This window comes from Stegostoma tigrinum, chromosome 4 (assembly GCF_030684315.1).
Source record: "Stegostoma tigrinum isolate sSteTig4 chromosome 4, sSteTig4.hap1, whole genome shotgun sequence".
NCBI classification, from domain to species: domain Eukaryota; kingdom Metazoa; phylum Chordata; class Chondrichthyes; order Orectolobiformes; family Stegostomatidae; genus Stegostoma; species Stegostoma tigrinum.
The window spans coordinates 66,619,925-66,645,422 of record NC_081357.1 but is presented as its reverse complement, the minus strand read 5'-3'; the positions used below and the strand labels follow the sequence as shown (position 1 = coordinate 66,645,422).

The following is a 25,498-nucleotide window of genomic DNA, read 5'->3' as shown; positions in this document are numbered from 1 at the left end:
GGTAAGCTGGGTTTGTTTTCCCTGGAGCAGACGAGGCGAAGGTGAGATCTGATTGGGCCATGCAAAATTACAAGAGGAATAGATAGGATGGATCATGAGGATCTTTTCCTCATGGCACTGTTGACTAAGACTAGACGGCATAAGTTTAAGGTGATGAGTCAGTGGTTTGGAGGGAATCGGAGGAAAAATCTTGTCACCTAGAGGGTGGGAGGCATATGGAATGAACTGCCTGGGAGGGTGGTGGTGGAGGTGGAGGCAGGTACTTTTGCAAAATGAGTATTATCTGGACAAGGAGTTAAAACGTCAGGGCTTTGGACCAAGTTAAAGTAAATGGGATTAGCATAGTTTGATGTTTGCTGGTTGGCACAGGCATGGTGAGCCTGTGACTTGATGACTGATGGGCTATGCTGTATGACGCTATAAATCAGACAACTTTATTATCACAGTTTCAGTAGCACTGTCAATACCTAAAACACAGTCAAACAAATTTTAAAGGCACCTCATTCATTTGCAAATTTGAAGGCTAGTTATGGAGGGAACATTGTAAAAATGGCCGAAGATCTGCATACAACTTATTTTCTGCTCGATCCATTTCTCTCTATCAAGTGTAGACATTGTGCAATTGTTTATTTCGTTCTCCAGTTTACAGATTTCCACAACTGAAAATCAAAAACTGCATTCAGATGGCACGTACCATGAAATCTATGGTTTATATAAAAAAAACTCACTTTAAAACAAGACTAGGCATAAAAATTGTTGTTAACAACAGGAAGTCTCTCAAAGCAACTGTAGAATATCCTGTTCAAAATTATCCAGAATTGATGTTGGTTGTGGAAAGACTTGAAGTCAATACCAGTTCTTAGCAGTTTTAAATCTCTTTAGTCTTTTTGAATATATTTTTGGAGCCTGGTTAAACAAAGAGTACCTTGCATGCAATCAGGCTTGAATGTAAGAATCATGAGCACTTGAGAATCTTTGATGCAGTTATTTCTGGCTTGCAGTAGAAATATTGCTCAAGATTTTGCAAAATATGTAGAAGAGCTTTAAGGAAAACCTTGACAATGCAGGACAGGATAAGCCAGGAACTGTTCTCAATAACAGCACTAACCTCTTCACCATTTGACGACATAGAATAAATAAGTTTTCCTTAGTAATCATTTATTCAGTGAAATAACCCAAGTTTGAGAGCAACATAGCATTCTTCAACTGTTCTGCATGTGTTGGTAAAAATCAGTATTTGTTCTGAAAGCTTCTCAGTTTAACAAGTATATCAATCTATCAATGGGATGGCTGATTTTTAGGCATCCAGGCAAACAGATACTAGACAATACATATATTGTTGGGGGGCCCAAATTCCAGACTGTCCCTCTATAAAATTTCTTACAAAGATGTTGGATAGGAATGGCGCACACTCATCCGAGTCTTCTCTGGACAATTAATCTGTTCTGCAGGAGTGCTCCCCTCTATCCTCAAGAACTTTAGAGACCTTACTGGTTATCTCTGCAGCACTATCTCCACTGTCTGATAATTGTCACATCCAAAGCCGCGTACCTGAACCAGTCAGTGAGCTGCTGTCAGCTGCCTGAAACAGATTCTAGTCATGCTATAGGCTCTCTACGGTGCTGTCAGTCATTTCCATCTGGGTTTCCTTTTCATCCTCCAAATGACTGGAGTTTGATTTAATAAGCATGTACAAAAAGCAACTTCAGGCTACATAACAGTAGTAATTCAAATTCAGAAAACAAAAATCTAACAAGTGTCTTTGAAGGAGTACATTTGCAAAGAAAAAAAACTTCGTGTAGTGCTTCACTAAAATTCCAGAACACTTACTAAAATATTATTTCAGTATTAACTGCAATGAAGTTACAAAAGAGGCTGCGTGACTTACCTACTACAAATGTTATGGCTCCTAGTACTACCACCAACACCAGCATCAAAGGAGCTATAAGTAACTTTCCAGCTGTAAAACAAAAATTGTTCTTAGAGGGATTGTGTCTAAAGACATATCCATCCTTCCCTATCACCTTAGCAATAAAGCATAAACATATTCATAACTGCTTTTAGAACTTAGGTGCAGACACACAACACACACAGTCTTGGTATCAGTTCAGATGTCAAAGATGTTGGCATTGACACCAAGCATAATAATCGACAGTAAAGTTGATACTTGGAATATTAAAAGTCATACTTGCCTCATTTTATGGCCCAAATAACTCAACAGATGTTTGATAAATTGTGCTGGAGGAGCAGGGGATCACTTAATGCAGAAATTGATACAAGAATCACTTCTAAGTTGTCTGCAAGATTTCACTAAAAAAAAAACCAAAACTGTTTCATTCTATTTCTTTCGATTTTTCTGAAGGCATTGTGCCTTACATGTGTCCATTCTTCACAGGTGAGCTTGGGTGCCTGCATGGATCATGACTGAGTCATTACAATCCATACTTGTCCACCTCCTAGTTGTCCGGTAGCAATTAGGAACAACATGTAACCCGTGTTTCCAATTTTAATGTGATCAGCTAGCACAGTGCAAACCACAATTTGAACCTAAGAACTTTGTTTGTCCGTAGAGATCAGCTAGTCAATGCCTTGACCATTTGTGCAGTGCGTGGGAAATATTAAATTGGTTATTTTAATCCTGCTGCTGCTGTACACAAGTTCGCAGCACAAAACAGCCTAGAATTTGGTACCACCTGACTGGCTGGCAGAAGAGATGGACAAGTTTATGACAATGCAGTGGAGGATACTTTATTGAGCTTCTTGCCCACATTGAGCACATTATTGCTGCAAAAAGACACCACAATCTAAGGTCATTAGACATTATAAAGGATTTGCAAAAGATTGGGAGAAACTGTATTTTTACCAAGTTCAAGGAGATGCTACCCCTAGGGTTTAAGATTTTATTAAATCTTCCAAATAATTAACTAGCAGTGTTAGGAATCATCTTGCTCACTGTGCCAAGATTATTTCTTCTTTCCTTTCTTCCCATTGTGTAGAATTCTACATCCTTTCCAGCAGAAAAACAGGCAAGAATTTGCATTTACACAGCCTTTAATGAAGTCCTTGGGTTTTTCAGTGACTCATGACAAGGAATTATCTTAAGGAGCATAAACAATAACAAAGTTGCTGGGAAAGCCCAGCAGGTCTGGCAGCATCTGTGAGGGGGGGAAAACACGATTCATGTTTCGGATCCGGTGACCCTTTCTCAGAACTTGCTTCTGTTTTTTCCTTCACAGATGCTGCGAGACCTGCTGAGCTTTTCCAGCAAATTTGGTTTTATTCCTGCTTTACAGCATTCACATTTCTTTCAGTTTTTATTTTAAGGAGCATAGAATCTGTGAATGAAAAATACTAAGGCATATCTAATTTTCTTTGACTGTTATGAGGCAAATTGAGGACGCGGTGGGGATAAATGGGCTGTAGAGACAGCGAGAGTACAGCCAGGGGAAATGATAAGATTGAAGCCAACAGCAGTGATAAGATTGGCACACAGGCAGTGAGAGTGGGACCAGTAGATAACACATCAGGGGAAGCGACACCCACCAAAACCAGAAGGCAGATTACTACCTGAATGGCTATAAATTGGGAGAGGGGAGTGTGCAGCAGGACCTGGGTGTCCTTGTGCACCAGCTGTTGAAGGTAAGCATGCAGGTGCAGCAGGCAGTAAAGAAGGTAAATAATATGTTGGCCTTCATTGCGAGAGGTTAAATAAAGGAGCAGGGATTTGTTGTTGCAGTTATACGGGGCCTTGGTGACACCACACTAAAGAGAAAGGAGACCAAAATTGCACACAATATTCCCATGAAGGACACTCTTCTCTCGAGGGAGTGCAGCAAAGTTCTACTAGGCTGATTCTGGGGATGGCGGGTCTGACGTATGAGGAGAGATTGCCAACCCAGTCATTGTTTTTGGAGTTCAGACAAATGAGGGGGGAATCTCAGAGGCTTATAAAATTCTAACAGAATGTGACATGGTAGATGCAGGGAGGATGCCCCTGATGTTGGGTGTGTCCAGAACCAGGGGTCACAGACTGAGGATTTGACATATACCATTTTAAATGGAGATAGGAGACATTTCTTCACCAGAAGAGTGGTGAGCCTGTGGAATTCATTACCATGGGAAGTAGTTGATGCCAAAACTTTAAATGTGTTCAAGAGACGACTAGATATAGCACTTGTGGTGAATGGGATCAACGGTTATTAGGCAGAAAGCAGGATTAGGCTACGGAGTTGGATAATCAGCCAAGAATGGCAGAGCAGGCTCAAAAGGCTGAATGGCCTCCTCCTGCTCCTATCTTCTACATTTCTACATCAATCCCTGGTCTCCAATCACTTTGGTTATATCTGACACTGGCCAAATTCCTTACCTCAAACTAGTGGCAGGGTAACAGCCATCCCACGAGATTATTTCACACACAGACACCTTTGATTCTGTCTAAATTAAATTTTGGACGTCAGAACCCTCTGGAGATGACGCCAGCAGTGATAGCACTGAGCTCTGGCACTGACACTGGTGTCTTGACAGAGACACCACAGGCAAGAGAAGGTATGTTACACACATTCTTCTGGAAGAACTCCTCCAACCCCATAGGGATGCCACGGCCAGGAAAAACAAGCTAGTGGATCATTTCAGTGAGCCTTTGGGGGAGAAACACGTGCCTCATGATGTTTTGAGTCACCTAGAAGCAATAAGCCACAGTCAATGACTGAATCTTAACCCCAGCAGAAACAAGTGAGGCCAAAAGATACATTTTACTCTAGCTTTGATCAATTATCCTGCGTCACAAAGCAAGGTGAGCTGATATTCCCTTGGTGATTTCAAAGCCAGAGTTAAAAGGGATACAAACATCTAGAAAGGGGCAGGGGCCAAGGAAGGTGTAGGAAATGCTATCAGCTACAGAGTACTTGCCTCCTGGCAAAATACCCAGAGTATGACCTTGTCACAACTAAAAGCTTTTTGTTTCAGACAGGCTAATGCAAGAGCTCATGACAACACCCTCACTCCAGACACTTGCATCTGCTCAACTATGAGCAACAGGCTGTAAGAATATTCCCATCGCCAGCACCATGATGGGAGGTGATAACTGGAGGACTGAGCTTCACTAATCCAGTCCTCCAACTCCTGGCCCAAAATTGGCAGTGGCAGCAGAAACATCTCCACAGAAAATTTAACTTTGATGGACTCATGGAACATGCTGAGAAAGATCAACTCAGACAATGCAAAATCCAAAATATCAGCACTTGCAAGGAAACGTAAGCTTCCTCTACCAGAAAACGTCAAAACCAGTTTCATGAGCATGACTAGGAGATCTAGGAGCTATTAACCCTCAGGCACAAGGAGTTCCTGAACTGGACACACCATCAAAACACGAGGGAAAGAAACAGGTGTAGCTAAATGAAGGCCCAGTTCCAACAAAATCCCACGATGTACAGAACAGATAGTAGACAGAAAGAGTGCAGCAAATCCATCCTCGTGAACAGCCATGACACGTGTAGGTTCTTCAGCATGGTCAAACCACCTACGGAGAGCTGAGGACGGAGTGGTGAACATCAAGGACAGAGAGGCTGTTCGAAGATCTCCTCGTCTAAGACTCAGTCCTTATCTGAAAAGTCCTTCACCACACCTACAGTATGTAAATCGGTCGCTACTTCATGCACAGCCTCAACCTGAAATGAAGTTGGAAAGGTTATTGGTAGACCTAGAACCAAGGGAGCTGACCTAGGCAGAATACCTGCCAAAACTCTAAAAGATGGCAGACAAGCACTCTTGTACACATGACTTCATCTCCCTTCTTTGGAGGCAGGACAGCATACATGGGGATCTCCAATGTGCCACAATTTTGGCAATCATGAATTATGAAATGCTGCAAATCATCACACACTTCACTTCAAACTCTATAATAATAATGTATACTGGACCTTTATTCAACTCCTTTAAGAATCTTTATTAGAAGCATATGAACATTCAGACCAGGAGTAGAAGGTCAAGTGAAGGTCAAATGGCCTTTGCTCAGTCATTCAATAAAGGGTCGTGGCTGATCCGACTAAGGCCTTAACTCTGTTAAGCTTTAATATCCTTGTCTGTCAATCTACCTCATCCTGAACCTCCACTGTTATCTTGGCTACAAAGTTACAGAAACGGTCTTCATCTCTGTCTTCAGAGACACTTTTATTTGAAAACTGCTGCACAGTTCCCAGCCACAAGACAGAACACCCTTTCAGCATCGGTCCTCTCAATCCCCTCAGCATCTTATGTTTCAATAAAATAGAATAAAGGACTGTGGATGCTAGAGATCTAAAACAAACAAAAACAGGATTCCTGGAGAAGCTCAGCATCTGGCAGTACCTGTGAACAGAAAGATCCCTCTTTGAGGGGTGGCCATGAGAACATGAATGCTGTTGTTTTCTCTTTACAGATGCTGCCAAACCTGCTGAATTTCTCCACTAAGTTCTATTTTCGTTTGTATGTCATATCTTTCTGTAAGTTTGACTCTATTCTTCTAAACTTCAATGGATAGAGGCCTAACTTGCCCAGCCGCTCTCGTAAGGTAACCCCACCCATCCCAGGAATCCATTGAGTGTTCTCTGAATTGCTTCTAATGCAATGTTTTGGAGTGCCTCTAATGCATTTGTAACCTTTCTTAAATAAGGATTCAAAACTGTACAGAGCATTCCAGACTGTCTCACTAATGCTCTTTACAAATGGAGAAAACATACCTATTTTTATTCTCCATTCCTCTACAAAAGGCAACATTCCATTTGACCTCAATAATTTGTAGTATCACCATACCAACTTATTGCAATTCATTTACCAAGACAAACAGATCTCTGCAACTTGCTCTCTCTATTAAATAAATATACATTTTTTTCCTCTGCTTCCTGCTAATATGGACATGCTGACATTTTCCAATATTGTACTCCATCTGCCAAACTTTTGTCTACTCAATTAATCCATCTATATCCCGTTGCACACAAGTCCTTTTCAAAAACTTACCTTCCTGCCTATCTTTGTCATCAGCAAATTTAAGAACTATACATTCAGACCCACTATCCAAGCTATTGACGTATTTTGTGAATAACTGAAACCCACAGCTCTGATCCTCAAAACATTCCAGTTGTTCTATCTTGCTTCGGATGTACTTGAATCTTTGGTGGTGTTTTATCTCTTGCACTTCATCTTGAAACTGCAATCGCTCACAGTATCAGTAAACAGTTGGGAATTACATAGACTCCTCTTGGCTGCAGAGAAATGCTATACAGTAGGGAGTTCCTCAGTTGTCCCATCACATGCCATCATCAGGGTGATCTGGCTTTGAGGAATTACTGAGCTAAAAAGCACAGTCATTCGATACACATGGAGCTGACTCAAGCCTTAAATGAAACTTTTTTCTCTGACTGCATGCAGAATAACAGTACATTCTGGCTCAAATTAAAAAAAAAGAAAAATAATGCAATGAATTTAGAAACCAGGACTTTACAAAATGCTTTACAACAAATTACTGTTTTTGATGTGCAGCCACTGTTGCAAAGCAGGAAATAAGGCATTACTGACCTCAATGATCTGTCGTTCCAACATATTTATGATTAGCGAATAAGATTCACGTCAGGATTTTTCCTGCAATGTCAACAGACCCTTGCAAGTACAGTAACCCATGCTTGTAACCCACATCAGTCAGAAGCTGACCTTGAATTCTAACTTTCCCCTTGAAGATTGAGAGAACTCTTCATTCCTTCACATTCTGTGCCTTGTGAGAATTCCCTGGAGAGTGAACATAAACTTGAACATTTCTTTGGCAGTGGCAACAAGCACATGGTTTGAGAATGCAGAAATAGGCCTCTGGCTAAAAAGGCAGATACTGGTCAGAGGTGCTCAAAAATGTTTTTGGGAATGTAGTTGACTCCCTTATATTATTAAGATTGCCACATTCATGGTAAACCGTGATCTGCTTCTCCCAGCTGTTATTATACACTGCTGGTGCATTTTTACACCACAATGATTGTCTGAAAATTGCTGCATGAAATTAATAAACTTCCCCACATCCTGGAACAGAACAATGCATCTGAACCAACCAGTGCTGGAATTTTTTGTTTTAAATATAACTTTTTTTAATAGAATCCCTACAGAATGGAAACAGGCCCTTCAGCCCAACATGTTGACACCGATCCTGACAGCAGCCCACCCAGACCCATCCCCCTATAGCCCCACATCCCCGAACACTACGGGCAATTTAACATGGCCAATCCACCTAGCCTGCACATGTTTGGACTGTGGGAGGAAACCAGAGCACCCGGACGAAGCCCGCAGAGACATGGGGAGAATGTGCAAACTCCACACAGACAGTCACCCGAGGCTGGAATTGAACCCGGGTCCCTGGCGCTGTGAGGCAGCAGTGCTAACCAAAAGAGAAAGTGGAATTCCAAGTAGATTGGATAGTGAAGGTGGCATTGGTATGCTTGTCTTTATTGGTCAGTGCATTGAGTATAGGAATTGGGAAGTCATGTTGTAGCTGTACAGGACATTGGTAGGTCAATTTTCAGAACAATGCGTTCAATCCTGGTGTCTCTGCTACAGGAAAGATGTTGTGAAACTTGAATGTGTTCAGAAAATATTTACAAGGATGTTGCCAGGGTTGAAGGGTTTGAGCTATAGGAAGAGGTTGAATAGGCTGGGGCTATTTTCCCTGCAGCATTGAAGGCTGAGGGGTGACCTTATAGAGGTTTATAAAATCATGAGGGGCATGGATAGTGTGGATAGACAAGGTCCTTTCCTCAGGGTAGCAGAGTCCAACACGAGAGGACATAGGTTTAAGGTGAGAAGGGAAAGATTTAAAAGGGACCTGAGGGGCAACTTTTTCCACACAGAGGGCGGTGTGTGTGCGGAATGAGCTGCCAGAGGAAGTGGTGAAGGCTGGTACAGTTACAACATTTAAAAAGCATCTGGATGGTTACATGAATAGGAAGGGTATAGAGGGATAGGGGCCAAATGTTGGTAAATGGAATGAACGATTTATTTAGGATATCTGGTCGGCATGGATGAGTTGGACCAGAGGGTCTGTTTCTGTGATAGTATAATGTAGGGGTGGAGGTTAGATGGACCTTATGATGAGGATAAAAATTCGGCACAACATTGTGGGCCAAAGGGCCTGTACTGTTCTATGTTCTACACTGTATATATATATCCATGACTCTATGACTCAAACAGTTTACTGTCCAAAGTAAAGAGCTGGTTAGGTGGATTGGCCATGCTAAGTTGTATTGTAGTGTCCAGGGAGGTGTAGGCTCCATGGGTTTGCTGTGGTACACATGGGCTTACAGGTATGGGGTCTAGGTGTGACGGTCTACAGAGGGTTGGTGAGACTTGATGGACAGAATGGCCTCTATCTACAATGCAGGGATTCTATGATTCAATGAAAATAGATATTAAACTAGAAAGGGTGAAGCGAAAGATTTACTAAGATGCTATCTGGATTGCAAGGTTTGAATTACAAGGAGCGGTTGAGTCGGCTGGGACCTTTTACCCTGGAGTGTAGGAGGCTGAGGGGTGACCTTACCGAGGTCTAGAAAATCATAAAAGAGGGATAGATAAGGCAAACGTCACTTGTTTAAGCTGTGAAAATTGAATGGCACGGACAAGCTGAAGGGCATGTTTCCTTGCCGCAGATTTCTAAGGCACTGAAGTGCTGGAACTCGAGAGTAGGTACAATGGGGCACTTTAATTACCTGGATAAAGACTAGACTAGTGGTTGTTCAAAGGGTAGAGGGGGACAAGTGTTCCTAGCGTTTGTTCAGGAAAATTTTATGCAGCAATATATTTTCTGTCCGATGGGAAATGAAGCATTGCTGTACTTTGTTTTTCAGATTGGGGTGGGACAAGTGGATTAGATATAATTAGACAAACAGTTAGGTGACAATGATCATTGCGTCATAAAGCACAGATTGGTTAAAGTGCAGGGAACAATCCAAAGTAAGTGCAATTAACCAAGGAAAGCCAACTGCAATTGGACGAGAATGGATCTGGCCAAGATATTTTAGTAGACAAAACTCATGGGCTGCCATTAAAGAAGAGACAGTTCAAGTACAGTCAAAATATTCCTATGAAGAGAAAGGCAGGACAAACAAATCCAAAAGCACCCAAATGAAGGAGGTAAAGTTTGAAATAAAAAGGAAGAAAATTGTGCCAAGAGCCATTAGTCAGATCAGATTATTGAAAAGCAGGTCAAATGTAGAATTTTTTAAAAGGGGAATTGAAGAAACAAAAGACAGTATGAGAAGATGATGGTTGTCAACATAAAAAAGGAATTCAAAAGTCTTCTATAGTGATAGAAATAGTAAAATGGTGTTCAGAGGATGTTGGTATTCAATTAGTGACCAAAAAGGGGATTTATGAATGGAAGCAGAGGACATGGCTGAAGTATTAAACAAATATGTTGTACTGGTTTATACCAATGACGATGCTGCTGCTCAGATCTTGGTCAAAAAAGGTGGTTCTGAAGCTTGAGCGGTTTGAAATTGATTGAAATGGTGGCATTGGTTAGACTGTCTATTTGTTATCTTGAAGATACTACTAAAGGTACAGCATACTGCAAAAGTAATGGGTCCTGACAACATTCCAGCAGTGACACTGAAGATTGTGCCCAGAACCTGCTACACCTTTAGCCAAGCATTTCTAGCACAGTTACAACATCAGCATCTACTTGACAATGCAGAAAATTAACCAGATATGTCTGAATCCCAGAGGTAGGATAATTACCATCCTTCGTTCTAGTCTCAACCATTAGTGGTTTGCAGACGACACCAAAACTGGTGACACAGTAGACAGTCAGGAAGGTTTTCTAAGATTACAAAAGGGATCTTGATCATTTGGGTCAATCGAGTGAAAGACTGCAGACGGAGTTCAATCTGGATAAATACAGGTAATGCATTTTAGTCCAACAAACAAGGGTAGGGCTTATACAATTAATGGTAGGGCCTTGGGTAGTGTCGTAGAACAGAGGGACCAACGGGTGAAGGCACATAATTCTTCGAAATTTGTGTCACATATAGACAGGGTGGTTAAAAAGGGTTTGGCATGCTTGCCTTCGTTGCTCAGTGCTTTGAGTATAGGAGTTGGGAAGTCATGTTGAGGTTGTACAGGACATGGTTGAGGCCTCGTTTGGAATACTGTGTCCAGTTATGGTCACCCTTTTATAGGAAGGATATTATTAAGGTGCAGAGGGTTTAGAAGAGATTTACCAGGATGCTGGCAGGCCTGGAAGGTTCGAGTTGCAAACAAAGGCCGGATAGGCTGGAACATTTCTCACTGGAGTGTAGGAGGCAGATCTTACAGAAGTTTAAAATAATGCGGGGTACAGATAGAGTTAATATTAGTTGTTTTTTTTCCCCTAGAATGGGGGATTTTAAATCTGGGGAGAACATTTTTAAAAGGTGAGAGGAGAAAGATTTGAAAAAAGATAATAGAGGCAAATTTCTTACACAGGGTGGTTCGTATGTGGAATGAACTTCCTGAGGAAGTGGTGGATCCAGATACAATTACGTTTAACAGACTTTTGGTTAAGTACGTGAATAAGAAAGGTTTGGAGGGATATGGGCCTGGAGCAGGAAGGTGGAACTAGTTTAGTTTGGGATTATGTTCGGATAGATTGGTTGGACTGAAGGATCTGTTTCTGTGATGACTATGGCTATGGCTCCAAATGGAAGGGGTCATCGACAGTGTTATCAAGTGGCACTTGTTAAGCAATAACCTGCTCACTGATGCTCATTTTAGGTTCTGCCAGGGCCACTCAGCTCTTGACCACATTGCAGCCCCAGTTCAAACTGGGACTGAAGAGGTCAGGTGACAATGACTGCCCTTGACATCAATGCCACAAGCATACAGTTGAGAAGCCTCACAAAACTGCAGTCAATGGGAATCATGGGGGCATATTCTCCATTGGTTGGTGTCATGCCTGGCACAAAAGATGTTGGTTGTGGTCATTGGAGGTCAATGTATAAGTTCCAGGATATCTCTGCAGGAGCTCCTCAGAGCAGTATCCAAGTTGCAACCATCTTCAGCTGCTTCATTAATGATATTCTTTCCATCAGAAAGGTTAGATGTGAGGACATTTGCAAATAATTGCACAAAATTCAGCACCATCCACAACTCCACAGATGCTCAGAAATCTGTATCCATATTCAGCAAGACCCAGACAACATTCAGGATGGAGTTGACAAGCGGCTAGTAACAGTAATACCAGATAAATGCCAGTAATGACCACACTCAGTATGAGAGAATCTAACTAGTTATCTCCTCCTGTATTCAATAATGTTACCAGCACTGTATCCCCCACGATCAATATCCTGCAAGTCGACTACAAACTGAACTGGACCAGCCATAGTATTTACATAAATATTGTGGTTGCAAGAGTCACTCAGATACTAGGATGTTTGCAATGAGTAATTCATCTCATGACTCTGCAAAGTCTATCCACTGCATGCAAGTCACAAGTCAGAATTATGACAGAATATTTCCTCTTGCTTGGACGAATGAAGGGAATGAGTTATAGTCTTTTATCAAGACAGTGTGTGATTTGGAGGGGAACTTGAAGGATGTTTCAATCCAACACGTGCATTTAAAAACTTTCCCTTATAGATAGTAGAGCTTGGAAGGTGCTGTTGAAGAAAGTTGTTGCAACACTACACTTGCAAAGTATGAATGTATGTGAAACCACTTTCAACTGAAGGAAAAGTGGTTGTGCAATTGGCTTATAACAGACTGATTAATCTTTGTTTTCACTGACATAAAATATATGCTTATTTCACCAAAAACAGAGCCTCTACATTTAATGCTAACTTGTATTTATGTCACTGTATAAATATGGAACAATGGAATGGTCAAAATCCAACCAAACTAAATATGCAAAATATCTGGTGTCAACATTCAACAAGTTTGGACCGAAGTGCACTTACTTACAGTCTATATTTTAAGCTTTTTTCCCTATTTTCATTTATGGGAGGAGGGTGCCGCTGGCTAGGGCAGCATTTATTGCCCATCCCCAATAGCCCAGAGGGTAGGTTAAGAGTCAATCACATTGCTGTGGGTCTGCGGTCACATATAGGCCAGACGAGGTAAGGATGGCAGTTTCCTTTCCTAAAACTCATTAGTGAACCAGATGGGTTTTTCCAACAATAGACAATGTACTCACGGCCATCTAGGTATTTTCTGAATTCAAATTCCATCATATGCTGTGGTTCCCAGAACGTAATGTGGCTTTCTGGATTAACAGTCCAGTGATAGTACCACTAGGCCATTTCCTCCTCATGTTTACAGGCAGTGTAACGATTGTGCCAACATACAATTTAGTTATTAAAAATTAACAGGGAGTTTTATATAATATTACACTATACATATTATTTATTTGACTGTATCAAGAATTTAGGCTTAAGAGTAACAACAGAGGCAAATTCACATAATACTTGACAAATCACCAACTACATTTTAATCAGAACATTGTATTCAAAAAGCACGTTTAACATCAAAATATTCAAGGCGCTTGTCTGGACCATTATATAGTAACACTTAACAGCAAACTGATCGTGGGGTAATTGCCCAAAAGGTTTGATCAAAGATGCTGGTTTTAAGGACACTCAAAAAAGTGAGGCAGTTCTGGGAGAGAAAATTCCAGGATTTAGAAAATATAGTCACTGAAGGCATGACCATTAAATGGTAGACAATTAAGATCAACGAAGCTCAAGAAGTCCTAATTAGAGAAGCCATGAAGTAACTTGCAAACACACTTGAGAATTTTAAAATAAATTATATCCCTTGACCAGTGAGCAGGCAATAGAGAGGTAGGTAAACAGCTTGGTACATGCAGGGTCATGGAGAGTTGAGTTTTGGATAACCTCAAGTTTGAAAAGTCTAAAATATGGGAAGCCAACTAGGAGTGGACAGGAAGAGTCAAGTTGAGAAGCAGCAAAAAAAGCATGAACAGGGGTTTCAGCATCAGATGAGCTGTAGAAGTCACATAGGTAGAAATGGGCAGTTTTAATGAAGGCACGTGATTAGAAGCTCATCTCAGCACTGATTTTAGACCAAGGTCGCAAACTCCAACACAAGCTTAATAAACAGTGTATTACAATAGGTGAAGGAACAAGTCTGAAACAAATAATTAATACCATCAGATTTTGGGCCCCAGTCTTATTCCACTGTCTCTCCCCTACATCAATTCCATCAGGCCCAAAAGAACAGATTTCAGCTGAGAAGGCCTCACTGCCTTCAGTACCCATCACAAATACAGTTCCTTAGTAAACGCTCTCTCGCTCCACAACGACTGTTCAAGGCTAAGTCAGACTGGTCGCAAACTTGTTGCGGCATTTTCCAAGAAAATGCCTCTTTAATATTGTGTCCACCAGTACCTTAGTGCTAAATATTAATTATCGATGAGTTTCATTGTTCTTCACAGTAAATGGCAGTATACTCTTGTATGTCCTTTGTTTAAGTAGCATGCAAAAGAGAGAAAGATGTACCAGTTCAAAAAAAATGCAAGTTAGTCAGATTATTTACCAGGACAGACTGATTGGAGAGAATTGTAAACCTGTACAAATGGCACTATGTAGATGGCTGTCAAGAATCAAAAGCTTTAGATGGTGATCAACATTCAGTCCTGTAATGAGCTGATATCACGAGGTGCAAGCTAATTTTATTGATTTATTGTGTAATACACGACTGATTTTTTTCTCATTTTCCTTGCATTCAAAAACTTAAAGATCGAGTTTGTACTTTCTTAAAAAAAGTGTGATATTCACAAAAGAAATTTCCTTCCCCTTTCCCACTACACTTAAAGACTAAAACAATTAAAATCCGCTGCTTACCACAGACAGAACCCCGAACTAATCTTCGTAAATGTGGCCGGTCAGGGAGGTAGCGATACTTGCATCCAAAAATACTTAGGTTTGAAGTATGGTCGCCAAAGAAACGAAGCTGCCGGTATGTCTCCCCACAACGGTAGCAAAAGTTGGTGTTGCACTGTGAACAGTTCATGTGATCACAGCCTTCTGTCCTCTGGATGTGAATCTTTTAATGCAGTTGTTTATAAAGAAAACAAAAATTACCAGCATTAGGTTTCAGTATTATTCACTATTTTAAAGAAATATCACAGAAAACTCTAGAAGGAGTTAAGCTTTGTGCCTACTGCTCTCAATCCACACAGCACATCAGTCATTTATTAAATTCATTAGAAGTGAAAAAGAGTTTTCTTACTCCCTCCCCATAACACTGAGCTTAGGGGCATATGCAGCTACATCTCCAAGAGGGATAATTTTGCTGTAAAAGTATTCCACTCAAGCATCCACCAACACTATGGTGACAAGCAAGTTTACTGTGCGCTTGCAGCTTTAATTAAAAGTTAATAAGAGTGCTCTGTCATAGCTCAAGATCTGAACAATCAGGTACACTCTCCAGTTTGGCTGTTGTTGGTACAAATTGCACACATTCTCTGAAGAGTTTTCTTTGTCTCCTCAGATTAGACAAGGATACGGAGTCTGAAAAAGTTTATGAAGTAATTTGAAATAGGGTAACAAGGTGCCAACTATACATAACATGGGAGATATTTTAGTAGGCAAGTTAGCAAAGGAGAATACCTGGATGTGAGTTTGCTCGCTGAGCTGGAAGGTTAGTTTTCAGACGTTTCGTCACCATTCTTGGTAACATCATCAATGAGCCTCCGATGAAGCGCTGGTGTTATGTCCTGCTTTCTATTTATCTGTTTAGGTTTCCTTGGGTTGGTGATGTCATTTCCTGTTCTTTTTCTCGGCGGATGGTGGATTGATTTGGAACCAATCCACCATCCTCCGAGAAAAAGAACAGGAAATGACATCATCAACCCAAGAAAACCTAAACAGATAAATAGAAAGCAGGACATAACACCAGCGCTTCATCGGAGGCTCATTGATGTTACCTAGAATGGTGACGAAACATCTGAAAACTAACCTTCTAGCTCAGCGAGCAAACTCACATCCAGAACCTCAACCTAAGCTACAAATCTTCTCAAAACTCGCTGAAGGAGAATACCTTTTGAATGAGAAGCTATTATACAGTTGGTGTTCAGAGGGCTCTGGGTGTTCTTTGTACATGAAGACTGAAAGTTAATATACAAGTACAGCCGAGAAAACGGAAGATATTTTTAATCAACTTATTCAGACACAATCCAGGACAGGTGGAGCCATAGGCAAAGGCTGTTTTTTATTGCAAGATGATTAAGAATACAAGAGTAAGGAAACTTTTCTGCAACTGCAGTGTTTTGAGGAGTCCAGATCAGGCACGTAGATTTTCATAAATAAATTCTTGGGTCTTAGTATAATCAATAAGGCCAGTATTTATTAACAACTTAATTTCCCTTGATAGGTAGCTGTGAGTTACTTTCTTGAACTGCTGCATCAACCTGGGGCAGCACAGTGGCTCAGTGGTTAGCACTGCGGCCTCACAGCACCAGGGACTCCGGTTCAATTCCAGCCTCGGGCACTGTCTGTGTGGAGTTTGCACATTCTCCCCGTGTCTGCGTAGGTTTCCTCTGGGTGCTCTGGTTTCCTCCCACAGTGCAAAGATGTGCAGGCTAGGTGGATTGGCCATACTAAATTGCCCATATAGCGTTCAGGGGTGTGTAGATTAGTTGGATTATAGGGGGAGTTTGGGTGGGTGCTCCTTGGGTTGGTGTGGACTTGTTGGGTCAAAGGGCCTGTTTCCACACTGTAGGGATTCTATGATCTATCTGGGATTGATACAGCCACAGAGCTGCTAGGGAGGGAGTTCCTGGATTTTGACAGTGGCAGTGAAGAATCCATGATTGAGTTCCAACATAATGTGGCCTATAACTTGAAGGCCTTGCTGCAGTTGCCGCTTCTACATGCCTGCATGGCATTCTACTTCCAGATGGTCGAGATCATGGGTTTGGAAGGTGCTGTCAAAGAAGCCTTCACATGTTGCTGCAGTACATCTTGAAGATGGTATGGACTGCAGCCACTGTGCATTGGTGATACAGACAGTGAATAGGTAAGATGGTGCTGATCAAATGAGCTGCTTGTTCCTACAGTAGGGAACATTCTTCAGTATCGATTTGGTCTCCTTACCCAAGGAAGGATATACTTTCTTTATGCAATCAAAACTCACTGGATGGAAAACCTCTCCCATCTCAGGAGTTAGTGGGGGTGGGAGATTGAGGAACATGCGCCTACACTCTCTTGTGGTGATGTCGTAAGGAGAAAGGGGAAACGACGTAGGGCTGAGACGAGGAGAAATTTCTTCACTCAGAACTTCAAACCTTTGTAATCCTCTCAGTCCCAAAGGGCTAAGAATGCTCAGTTGATTAGGACATTCAAGGCCGAGATTGACATAAATTTGGGCTTTAAGGGAAGTGGTGTTAAGGCCAAAGATCATCAATAATCTTACTGAGTGGAAAAACCATGACAAGAGGCCATGTGGTCTCTTGGGTACAGAATTCCAAGGATGCTTAACCCTCTAAAAGATGATATTTCTCCTAACATTAATAGCAAATGGTTGAACTCTAATCTTGAGACTCTTACCTAGTTCAAAATTCTCCAGAGACAGGAAATAACTTCTCAGCAACTATCCCTACAAGCCTTCTCAGGGTCATGTCAATAAATACAAGCAAACACCACTACCTGCTATCCTTCTACAGTCCAAAGGACATAGACCCATTCTACTTAATCTCTCCCTATAGAATACCTTCTTATCCCAGAAATAAATCGAGTTAACCATAACTGCTTATCCTCTAAGGCAAGTTTCACATTAAGCTGTACACAGCTCTCCAGATGTGGTCTCACCAAAGCCCCATGTAACTACAAAAAGATTTCTTCATTTTCGCATTCCCAACCCCTTGCAGCAAAGGCCAGCAAACCAATTACCTTCCTGATTACATGCTATACCCGAAAGTTAACTTTGTGATTCACATACATGGATTCCAAATTTCTTTCAAAAACCAACAGAATGGTACATCGGTCAATTTATTAGCAAACAGAAAAGTTGTGTGGGCAGAGACTGAACCTAATTTTAAAAAGGAGCTGTAGACGCAGGAAATCTGAAACAAACAGAAATTCATAGAATCCCAGCAGTGTAGGAGCAGGCCATTCAGCCCATCGAGTTACACTGACCCTTCAAAGAGCAACCCATCCAGACCCACCACCCCTATTGTATCTCTGTAAACCTGCACTTCCCACAGCCAATCCATCTAACCTGCACATCTTTGGACTATGGAAGGAAACTGGAGCACCCAGGGGAAACCCACACAGACATGGGGAGAACATGCAAACTCCACACAGACAGTCACCTGAGGATGGAACTGAACGTAGGTCCCTGGCACTGAGGCAGCAGTGCTAACCACTGGGCCGCTGTGCTGCCCCGGATGTACATGGAGATTGCTGGAGAAATTGCTGAGGAAGCTCAGCAGAGAAATGATTTTCAGTTCTGAATAAGGATCAGTGGATTCAAAATGTTAACACTGCTTTCTCTCCACTGGTGCTACCAGATCTGCTGAGTTTCTCCATCAATTTCTGTTTTTGTTCCAGATGCGAGCTAATTCTTTTAAAAACTACTGCAAAGACTCATGGAAACTCAATTTATACTGAATATAATCTGCACCAAAATAAACTTATCTTTTGAGAGAGTTGCAGGGTAAAACATAACATAACTCAAAATCCAGGCTAGGATATCACTTCTTCACTGTACAAAATTGTGGGACACAACTAGTTACCTGTTAACAATTCAAAAAAAAGCCCAACATTCTGCACACAAATAGTACAATACATTATTAATTAACCCAGTTTTAAACTCACCTTGCATTTTGGGCATTTCTGAGCATTTCTTTGTCCATGTTCAATCTCACTAGCCCAGTGACGCAAGAGCTTATCTCCCTTTCTGTATTCTTTGCAGTTTAGTCCTTCATGCCAAGGCGCATGACACTTAAAGCACCAAACAAATTGGCACACAGGACACTGAATCTGTAAGATCAAGGCATAAAATATAGTAGAACAATCCCATCGCCAGGAAGAGAGGGGAGAGTTTTCAGAAGGCTTGAGGAAAGGAAAATCAGGCCTAAGAAAAATCCTTAAAATGAACTTATAGTGTACTCTGTCCACAATTTTAAGTTATGAGTTTCCTTTAAACATGGCCTTGGTATTGTCTGCTTGAAGGGGCTGTACAGTTTAAACAAAAAAACCAGTAAAAACCTGTGACACATATTTAAAATTCAGAGTCAGAACAGATGGGATTAGGTCGTAATGTGACTGTGATAGAAGTGTTTGACAGCAGGGACATGGATCAGCTTAGATATTAAACTAAAATTAACATATATCGAGATAGAAAACAAAAAAAGCAGTACACCAGAATTACAGAGAGTGAACTGAACTATCAGAGTTAGAAACTGAAATAGAGGTCATGAAAACAATAATTGGCTTGTTGCATGGTTGAAAGAAAGGGAAATATAAAGGATTCTGTGCATAGAATAGAGGTGAATTGTTTAATTTCTACATATCAGTTGACTTTTGATATCGTACATCACAAAACCTCTTAGTCCACAAGATAAGGAGGCATTGATTCGGAGAAAAGCTTCTGAAAGGAACAAAACCAGCCAATTAGTGACTAGATCTATACTGATATGGAAAAAGGTAATCTGAAGGTTTCGACTAAGGAAAAATACCGACAGCCCAAATGACATGCAGAGTACTTTCCTCCAAAATGGAATTGTATCCCATGGCACCAGGATCTGGAGGGTTGCTAAATAATTCTGCAAAGCACTTCCTCAAATTGACAATGGTTATAATAATTATAGCAGGAGCTCACTGGGCAAAAGAAGAAAGCAATTGTTATCTGTGCATGAAGAAAAGCAAACTAAATTTTTGACTGCATAAGCAGAAAGATAGCATACAAAATCAGCAAGTGCTAAGTTGCCTGCTGAGGCTGCTAATCTGGCCATCTATAATATTACAGAAATGATAGTCTTGTCCTGACATTAACAAAGAAATAAGGAAGCAACCACCAGATACCTTAGATACGAGGAGAAGTTTACTCCAGAGAAGAGGGAATATTATTTCAATTTTGACACAGCTTAAAGAACAGGTAGACGAAGCATGAGTAATACATTTTAGAGATTCCAAAGGGACGGAGTCAAAACATTCAGAAAATAGACGGTACACAAGGGACAGTAAGTAGTCCAGAAACCTTTGTCTGAAAAATGGACAGATTTAGTTATTTGCAAGTGCCTGAGTACTGCTGAAATAAGACACATTTTGTTGAAGTGTTTCATCTTGCACTCATCAGGTATCGTCACTGAACTAATAAACCAGAATCCCCAGCCTAATGTTCTGGGCTTACAGATGAATAATCCATGCTAAATCAATTCTCAGAGCAGCAGGACCCTGCTATGGTCATAAGCAGGAAGGGAGGGAAAAGAAATGAACATGGTAGGCTGTATGTGTATAGTACTGAGTGTGCACATTTGACATGCTTCTGCTGAGCACAAACTACACTATAAATCAGGTGCACTACTGTACAAATATGATCACGTACAATCAAGATTGGGTTCAACATCCACACTCATACAGCATGAATTAATGTAACCAATGCAAATCTGTTCATGCTTCTTGAGAGGTTTCTCATGTACAGATGCAATGACAGCGCAGTGACCATCCTAGATCACTTCAGTCTTGCAAGTTTCACAACTTTGCAGCATAAGGTAGGTAGGATGGAGGAAAATTGACAAATGGGTTCAGCATAAGGTACAAAAATACAAGTCAAGGTGAAGCCATTCAAAAAAAAAGGCATGCACAGTCAAGTAAACCGAGAAGCCCAACACTTATTCAACATGAACTCAAATCAAGCGTCCAGGATACTTATTTTAGAAAAGTAAACCCTTCTGTCCATATTGTATGGAGGTCATGACTCCAGACATTTTTTGCCACAACTTTCTTTGTCTATCACCTGCCTGTGTGGTTCCCCTAATTCTCGAAAATTAGACCATTTTCTAGAAAAGGTCAAAGCAGTGTAAGAAACTTATTTGCTCCCATGTAAGTGACGCAAACTTATTTTTTGATGGCACTGCTTCATTTTGTGTGGTATGTACATTAAATTCTTGATGTAGTTTATTTGGAGAGGAGACATGACAATGAGGTCAGATCTGCCTTCTTGGGTAGATGCAGGTACAACGGAAGTATTTACCGAGAAGCAGGAGAGTACTCACTAGCGCTCTGGCCAATTTTAACGCCTTAGCTAATGTCAAATTATCTGGTCATGAATTCTTATATCACCGTTGGGAATTGAGCTGCTGTACCTACTGCATGACAACACGGCAAAAAATCTCCCCTGAAGGAGGGTCACTGGACCCAAAATGTTAACTTTGCTTTCTCTCCAATGATGCCACCAGACCTGCTGAGATTTTTCAGCAATTTGTTTTTGGTTCTGATTTCCATAGCTTTTTGGTTATTTTAGTACAAAAATGCACTGACAAACATATTGAGGTCTCCTGATGCAGTCTAAGTGAGTAAGTAAATGTCCTTTCCTTCATATCTGGTATATATAGTTATAAGAGTGTAAGAATGGGGCAGCAGGAAATAAATTAGAGATTATGAGCTAAGATTTCGCAACATATTGGCAGGGAAAGTTGTTCTGTTTTCCTGGTGGTTATCTTTAAGTTGGACAATTCAATCTAGATTCCTTGGATAGCAAAGTAGGTAGGAATTCAGAACAGAAAATGGTTCTTGAGGTCCTTTAAATCCTTGTCAGTGTGACTGTTGAGAGAAAGAACTTATACAGAATAGGTGAAGTCTTGCAGCAATGTGTGTTGAATTCTGCAATGCAGTGTCTGTGTAACAGGAAATGTGCCATATTTGCAAAAATAGACTATGGCCTCTCGGCATATTACTGGGCCATAGTCTATTTTTGCAAATATGGCACATTTCCTGTTACACAGACACTGCATATGCTGAGGGACCATGAATCAGTTGTTCAAGAAGTTGGGTCGCTATGACAAAAATTGATGAGAGATTACGAAATGCCAGCCAATCTCTGAATTGGAGATGACTGGGTCTGGACCTACTCCACGATCATCCAGCATTGTTAAGAATTGCTGGTACCAGGAACTTGGACATCAGGTCACAGCCACCACTTTTAAAAGGCCTCCAAACTTGATCCAACACCACACAAAAAATAATGCTCCGAGAATCATAAGACAGGGCTTGATGTGAATGAGGCTCTTGGCCAAATGTTTATTTCCTGTTTCCAAAGTCTCTTGTACTGAAAATCACTTTAAATTTTCAAATTAAGTATTGATTTAAAACAAGAAATCCCTGTTATAAGTCAGTCTGACTCAATTCCTTTTAGGCTTTTGAACCTATATTAATGGATAGAGACGCTGCTTTTGTTGGCTGATGCAGATCCTAAAATTTCCCTCTTGGATTTCACCCGCTGGGTAAAAATTGCTCTCCTGTTCTCAGTTTGCTCCACAATTCTGCAAGTAGACTACAGCTATTTTTTTTCCCGGTTGGGAAGGCAAAATGCTTAAAAATGGAGACAGCTCCACAGGAGCCATTATTGTGCATTTGATTGATCTACCAAGAGTTATCCTAGCCTGAAGGCACTGCTTGTATGTCAATCAGCTTTTCTAACTCTAATCCTGACAACCTTGTAAAAACCACTAACCTTTTATGCAAATAGCCAAATTGACACTTGGACTTGACTCAAGCTCAGGTATTATGCTTAAGAATCAGCCAAACTTACCAGCAATCTACAGTGGACTCTTCTATTCAATGACTAAACTATAACACCTCAAGACGAAAAGATGTAGCAGAAGATGACCATCTGCTCCACAAGACAATGGATGTTCTGATTGTCCTCCGCTTTCTTGCTTTATTATCATAAACATTGATTATTTGCCTGAAAATACTGAAGAATCCAGCCTCAACAATTCTCCTTAGTGAGGAATTTCACAGGTTCACTGCCCTGAGGGAAAAAAATCCTCCTTATCTGTCTTTACTGGGCAAGCCCGTACTGTGAGACCATGCACTCTAGTCCAAGACTCTTCTACAGGGGGATACAACCACTCTGCATCTATCCTGCACAGGATCCCAAGAATCTCATGTTTCAATAAGGTCTCTTCTTGTTTTGTTAAACACCAATGAGAATAGGCCCAACCTACTCAATCTCACCTCATGAGAAAATCTCCCTATATCTGGAATAAACCAAGTAAACCTTCTTTGGACTGCCTCCAATAACAGAATCCTTAGATAAGCGGTCCAAATGTTTCATATCATCCTTGGTATGATCTGACCGGTGCCTTGAATAGTTTAGTATGACCTCTCTATTTATATACTCCATTTTCTTTGAACTAAAAGCCAATAGGCCGTTTGATTTCCCCATTACCTGCTGAACTTGTGTACTTGCTTTTTGCAATTCATGCACATGGATCCTAAATTCCACTGTGCTGCAGCTTTTTGCAACCTTCATGCAGTTAAGTAATAATCAGCTCTTCTCTTCACCCTACCAAACAGTGCACGACATCATATTAACTCACATTATATTCCCATCTGCTAGGTATTTGCCAACTTCTTTAACCTGTGTATTCCTCCACAGACCCTTTGAGTCATCTTTACCACGTCCTCCCATCTATTTTTGCATTGTCTATAAACTTGGTTATCGTTCATTCACTTCTGTTGGCCAGGTCATATATATTGTAAATAATTATGGCTCCAACACTATCTCTGCTGCACTTCACTAAATATAGGTTGCCATCCTGAAAGTGTCCCCTTCAACCCATCTGTCTTCTCCTAGTTAGCTATTCCTCTCTGCATGCTAATGTATTACTCCAGCACTATGGACTCTTATCTTCCATGTAGTCTTTTTTGCAGTACCTTATCAAGCATCTTCTGGGAATCTAAACACATTACATCTATTGGTTCGCTTTATCTAGCCTACATGCTACCTCCACGAAGAACTGTTAAAAGTTTGCTACAGATGCTCTCCTCTTTGTGAAGCAATGCTGACTCAACATATTTCTAAGCACCTGCTATTGCACAGACTGTAGCATTTTCCCTTTTTGAATAACTGCGTTACACTGGGAGTTTTCCAATTCTCTGGGGCTTTATCTGAATCTAACAATCCCCATTATTTGTCACGACTTCTTTTAAAATCTGAGGATGTAGTCTGTCAGGTTAAGGGAACCTATCAGCCTTTCGTCCTTTTACTTTATCTCCTCTGATATTTACTGTTTATCTCCACCATCACCCTCTCCCCAACCATAGTATTTCTGGAATGCTATTGGCATCATTTACTGATAAGACTGATACAAAGCACTTATTTGACTCCTCTGATTTCTTGTTTCCCTTTCCTTGTTCTCTAAAGGGGCCTGTATTCACTTTGGAGAGAGATAATGGGAACTGCAGATGCTGGAGAATCCAAGATAAAGTGTGAAGCTGGATGAACACAGCAGGCCAAGCAGCATCTCAGGAGCACAGAAGCTGACGTTTCGGGCCTAGACCCTTCAGAGAGGGGGGATGGGGTGAGGGTTCTGGAATAAATAGGGAGAGAGGGGGAGGCGGAGGCGGACGCGGACCGAAGATGGAGAGAAAAGAAGATAGGTGGAGAGGAGGGTATAGGTGGGGAGGTAGGGAGGCGATAGGTCAGTCCAGGGAAGACGGACAGGTCAAGGAGGCGGGATGAGGTTAGTAGGTAGGAAATGGAGGTGCGGCTTGGGGTGGGAGGAAGGGATGGGGAGAGGAAGAACAGGTTAGGGAGGCAGAGACAGACTGGGCTGGTTTGGGGATGCAGTGGGTGGAGGGGAAGAGCTGGGCTGGTTGTGTGATGCAGTGGGGGGGGGGGGAAGAGACGAACTGGGCTGGTTTTGGGATGCGGTGGGGGAAGGGGAGATTTTCACTGGTCTCCATTTTCCTTTTCACTATTTTTCAAGAAGCTGTTATTATCCACATTTAGGTTACTTCCTAGTTTTCCCTCAGTGTATTTTCTCCCTCTTTATTAATTTTTTGGTCTTTGTTGTTTATACAAACTCTCAATCCACTGGTACCTCCGCTCTTTGCCACAGTACGTTTCTTTCCTTCCAATTTGATACTATCCTTAAATTCCTTGGTTAACAACAGTTCATCTATCCTCTTTCTAGAACCCAAATTTATCACTGGAATAACGGCTGTGAATCATGACCTTAAATGTCTGCCATTGTTCCATAACTGTTTTCTGTTAAACTCTTCGCGAAGTGTATTCCAAGTAGGTATGCCCTCCCACTAATGAGTCCCCTTATTTAAGTTTAGCACAGTTATTCCTCATTCGATTTTCTTACTCTCAAACTAAATGCTAAATTCAACCATGTTATGATTATTATTGCACAAGTGATCTCTTACTTTGAGATTACTTCTGAAACCTACCTCAGAACACGTCACTCGATCAAAAGAAGCCCGCTCCCTGTCTGGCTCCACAACCCTGTTCAGAATACATTCTATAAATTTAT

The 25,498-nt window shown here is 41.2% G+C and overlaps 1 protein-coding gene across 6 annotated transcripts in view; it reads right to left on the bottom strand.

Moving 5' to 3' along the window:
• rnf217 (ring finger protein 217) overlaps positions 1 to 25,498 on the bottom strand; it is an 89,656-nt gene that overhangs the window by 17,047 nt on the left and 47,111 nt on the right. For 3 of the 6 annotated variants that reach the window (XM_059645387.1, XM_048531864.2, XM_059645388.1), the window contains exons 3-5: positions 18,825 to 18,989; positions 14,850 to 15,051; positions 1,889 to 1,960 (exon numbers count right to left, since the gene is read on the bottom strand). In XM_059645387.1, the coding sequence (XP_059501370.1) occupies positions 1,889 to 1,960; positions 14,850 to 15,051; positions 18,825 to 18,989 (439 nt within the window). Of the gene's footprint in view, positions 1 to 1,888; positions 1,961 to 5,407; positions 5,667 to 13,940; positions 14,467 to 14,849; positions 15,052 to 18,824; positions 18,990 to 25,498 lie in introns of those variants that run through there. The other 3 variants (XM_048531867.2, XM_048531866.2, XM_048531865.2) reach the window with 3 other exon arrangements.